The following is a 4,723-nucleotide window of genomic DNA, read 5'->3' as shown; positions in this document are numbered from 1 at the left end:
GGTGCCCTATACTTTATCTGGCAATCCTACCCTACAACATTTGAATTTGTAACCTTTGGCACAAGGGAACAGGCACAATAGAGGTAAGCACAGAGGATGCCCAGTAGTGAAAGACAAACTAAATATATATTTTAAACAAACAGATCCCAGTGGTGAACGGCCTCTTCCATAGTTCCTGACATTAATAATGGTGATCCTAAGTTAACATTTCCCCAAAGTATTTCCTAAAACACTAGTCTGTGACAACGTTCCGTCGAAAAAGAGTTTTTTACTAAAATAAGTTTGGATAATGCTATATATTGTCTTATTGTTTTAGAATCACAATGTATATTAACTAATTAAGGAAGCAGAGAAGTCCTACAGTAATGAAATATATTTTATCTTATATAAATCAGTGTTTCTCAAGCACATAACCATGGAACATGGAAGTTTTTTTTTTTTTTAATCTTTTGTTGGCATCCCACTGAGACCATGTTCTGTGAATAAACTCCGAGAATCACTGCCCAAATTATCAAACAATCATTGTCTTATATTCATGTCCTTAGATTCATGAAGCAGGTAAATATTTAGAAAAATAATTTTAATATGACAGTTAATTTGTTTTGAGATTTGCTGTTTCAAATATGAAGAAATTCAATTAAGTGGAAAACTACTTCCCCTAATGACATGGGATAAATGAGGTATCACTGCATTTTACATTTTGATTATAAATGTAATGTGTTTTCTAGTAGGGCATTTTATAAAAGTAGTCTAATTTACTATTGTATTAGAACTTGGCCATGAAAATCCTTCATAAACACTTGACAGATTAAATATAGCTCTTAAAAATCATCTCAGATGAATAATCAGGTACTTATTGTGTGTCATTCTATAAAGAAGTGGGGATAAAAGTTAAATGTATCTATTTTTAAAGTTGCAGCCCACCTAACTGATTTATTCAAGCAATCTTTGGCTACTGCTCCAAAAGTTCCACCAAACACATTTGGTAAAGATTTATTTGAAAAGAAATGGAGGTAAGCTAATTCAATAATATATTCTAATTAGTATTAGGCATACAGTGGTTGAGGAAATAGATGCAGCTATCATAACTTTGGGTGCCAACATCAATGAATTCACAGCCCTTCATCTCCTATACTGTTAATAATCCATCATATGTGCTGTTTTTCTTTTATTGTTTGTAAGCTGAGATGATTTCCCCTTTTCATCATACTTTCAATTCTTTCTCATAGGCACACAGAATCCTCAAAGCGCTGGAAAGAAAAGATAGACCAAAAGAGGTAATTCTACCCCGAAATATACATAAGCATGTGAAAAGGCCCATAGTCATAGAATCTTAGAGTGGAATAGGCTGAAAGGTCCTACCACCTAGGCTCCCTCGCTGTTATTTGACTCTATTCTACAATATTTATGCCACATGGTCATTCAGCTTCTGTGTGATGATGTCACTATCTCTTCTGGAAACCCATTTGACCATTAAATAGGTCCTCTTCCTCTGCTAAGCAAGGAAGCTCTCAATGTCCTCTCTGAGCTTCTGGTAATTCTAATATACTAATAAATGTTCTGGAACTTAATGCAGAACATCGTCATAAATTTTCAAGGATTCTTACAATTCACATGAGGAATGTGCTCTAAGTGTCGTGTGGTTGGTTTGGTTTCTTTTCAGTCCTAGCTGGAGATTTTGACTCTAGCTCTTTTTCCATAAAGAAAGGAAGCCAGATATGTTTGTTTAGTATGTAGTAGTACAAATGATACTATCATAAACATTTTCGTAGCTCTTCTTCAGAATGACTCCAGGATTTATGCTTCTTCATAAAAATGTCATGATTATCTTGTGAAATGTATGATGGAAGTGATGGGATAAAACTTTAAGTCTTATGGGTCACCTCCCGTGTACAAGGTCAAACTAGAAGGGATATACTGTCTGCAGGGGAGGAAAGCTATCACGTTTTATGTGACATAGGAGTCTTCATAAGGAAATGAAGACTCAAAAAACGGTTGAATCTGAGTATTTTTATGCTAGGTTTGATGAAGAATGGAGAGTCGTGGAGAAATACAGTAGGGCAAAAGGAATATGGTCTAATACTAATAAACTGGGAGAAATGCAGCAAGGCCAGTTTGTTCAGATTCTTCTCTGTGTCCCCGTGTCTTCAGAGATGAGGATGCTTCTTTTCTCTGGGTATAGGGAGAGCACCTCTCACATGAGGGTCTTATCATCTGCTTCATGGGAAGATCAGAAAATCTCTCCTAGGTTTTATGACCTGCTTCAGGGAAGAAGGGCAGTGGGAAAATCAGAGAGACCTTTCTGCACATGCTGTTTCTCCAATTCCTTCAGCTTAAAATATTCAATATGCCAAGGTTCCATCTTTTGAGGTAGCATGTTCTGAATCCCATCAGTCTCGTAAAATATCCCTAAAAGCATATCCAAGAGACTAGTAACAGTGATTGCCTATGGGGAAGGAGATTGAGAGGTCAAAGGCACGGTCAGATGAAGACTTCCATTTCTTTATCATATTTCAAAATATTAAGGGGGTACAAATGTTTTAGGTCATATGGATCATTTTTGTAATGCTTGAGTCCTGGCTATAGGTGTGCCTATTACCCAAATAGTGTTCATAGTACCTATTAGGTTGGTTTGTTCCCTCCCTCCACCCTACCCCCCTGGTTGATTTCCACTGAATTTTATTTCCCTCTGTGCACTTGTGCGCTCATTGGTTAGTCCCAATTTAATAGTGAGTATATGTGGTGTTTGTTTTTCCATTCTTGTGATACTTCGCTTAGGATAATGGTCTCCAGTTCCATCCAGATTGTTGAAAAAGATATTAACTAATCATTTTCATGGCTGAGTAGTACTTCGTGGTGTATATATACCACATTTTATTAATTCACTCATGAACTGATGGGCACTGGATTAATTCCACATCTTGGCAATTGTGAATTGTGCTGCAATAAACATTGAATGCAGTTGTCTTTTTGATAAAATTATTTCTTTTCCTTTGGGTAAATACCCAGTAGTGGAATTGCTGGATCAAACAGTAGGTCTATTTTAGTTCTTTGAGGAATCTCCATACTGTTTTTAATAGTGGTTGTACTAATTTGCAGTCCCACCAGCAGTGTATAAGCATTCCTTTCTCTGTCTATCCACGTCAGTATCTATTGTTTTTGGACTTTTTAGTAAAAGCCATTCTAACTGGGATAAGATGATATCTCATTGTGGTTTTAATTTGCATTTTCCTGATGATTAGTGATGTTGAAGATTTTTTCATATGTTTATTGGACATTTGTCTTTCTTCTTTTGAGAAACATCTGTTCATATCTTTTGCCCACTTTTTAATAAGACTTGTTTGTTTTTTTCTTGCTGATTTCCTTGAGTTCTTTGTAAATTCTGGTTATTAGCCCTTTATCAGATGCATAGTTTGTGAATATTTTCTCCCTTTCTGTAGGTTATCTGTTTGCTCTGTTGATTGTTTCCTTAGCTGTGTAGAAGCTTTTAGTTTAATCAAATCCCATTTATTAATTTTCATTGTTGTCATGATTGCCATTGGGATCTTCATAAATTCTTTTCCTGGGCCAATATCTAGAAGAGTTCTTCCTACATTTTCCTCTAGAATTCTTATGGTTTCATGCTTAGATCTAAGTCTTTTATCCATCTTGAATTAATTTTTGTCAGTGGTGAGAGATAGGGATCCTGTCTCTCATTCTTTTGCATGTGGCTATCCAATTTTCCCAGCACTATTTGCTGAATGGGGCTTCTTTTCTCCAATGTACATTCTTATCTGCTTTGTCAAGATCAGTTGGCTGTAGGTAGATGGTTTTATGTCTGGATTCTCTGTTCTGTTCCATTGGTCTATGTCTCTATTTGGGTACCAATACCATGCTGTTTTGATTACTATAGCCTTGTAGTATAGTTTGAAATCTGGTAATGTGATGCCTCCAGATTTGTTCTTTTTGTTTAAGATTGCTTTGGCTATTTGGGCTCTTTTCTGGTTTCAAATGAAGTGTAGAATTACTTTTTCTGGATCTATGAAGTATGACTTTGGTAACTTGATGGGAATTACATTCAATTTGTAAATCACTGTGGGTAGTTTGTACATTTTAACAATGTTGATTCTACCTATCCATGAACATGATATGTTTTTTTCCATTTGTTTTTATCCTCTGCAATTTCTTTCGTCAGGGTTTCATAATTCTCCTTGTAGAGATCTTTCACTTCCTTGGTTAAGTATAGTCTTAGGTATTTTATTTTCTTTGTAGCTGTTTGAATGGTATTGAGTCTTTGATTTGACTCTTGCCTTGACTGTTATTAGTATATAGAAATAGTACTGATTTATGTACAATTGATTTTGTATCTTGAGACTTTGCTAAATTTATTTATCAATTCCAGGAGACTCTTGGTGGAATCTTTGGGATTTTCTATTAACATATATAAGATTATATCATCAGTGAAGAGTGGTAGTTTGACCTCCTGTTTTCTGATTTGGATACCCCTAATATTCTCTTGGCTGATTGCCCTGGCTAGGACCTCTAGCACTATGTTGAATAGGAGTGGTGACAGTGAGCATGCTTGTCTTGTTCCAGCTCATAGGGGGAATGCTTCGTCTTTTCTCTATTCAGTGTGATGTTGACTGTGGGTTTGTTAGATATAGCTTGTATAATTCTGAGTTCTATGTTCCTTTTATGCCTAGTTTATTGAAAATTTTTATCATGAAAGGGTGCTGGATTTTTT

General features: G+C 35.5%; 1 protein-coding gene across 1 annotated transcript in view; it reads left to right on the top strand.

Moving 5' to 3' along the window:
* Nucleotides 1-4,723, top strand: part of SPAG17 (sperm associated antigen 17) — a 281,081-nt gene that overhangs the window by 238,616 nt on the left and 37,742 nt on the right. Inside the window, exons 35-36 of the mRNA XM_012643425.1 lie at nucleotides 914-1,013; nucleotides 1,230-1,277. Coding sequence (XP_012498879.1) covers nucleotides 914-1,013; nucleotides 1,230-1,277 — 148 coding nt within the window. The remainder of the gene's footprint in view (nucleotides 1-913; nucleotides 1,014-1,229; nucleotides 1,278-4,723) is intronic.

Source organism: Propithecus coquereli, unplaced genomic scaffold (genome assembly GCF_000956105.1).
Source record: "Propithecus coquereli isolate 6110/MARCELLA unplaced genomic scaffold, Pcoq_1.0 Scaffold197, whole genome shotgun sequence".
In the NCBI taxonomy this organism is placed as follows: Eukaryota; Metazoa; Chordata; class Mammalia; order Primates; family Indriidae; genus Propithecus; species Propithecus coquereli.
This window is presented reverse-complemented; position numbering and strand designations above follow the sequence as displayed.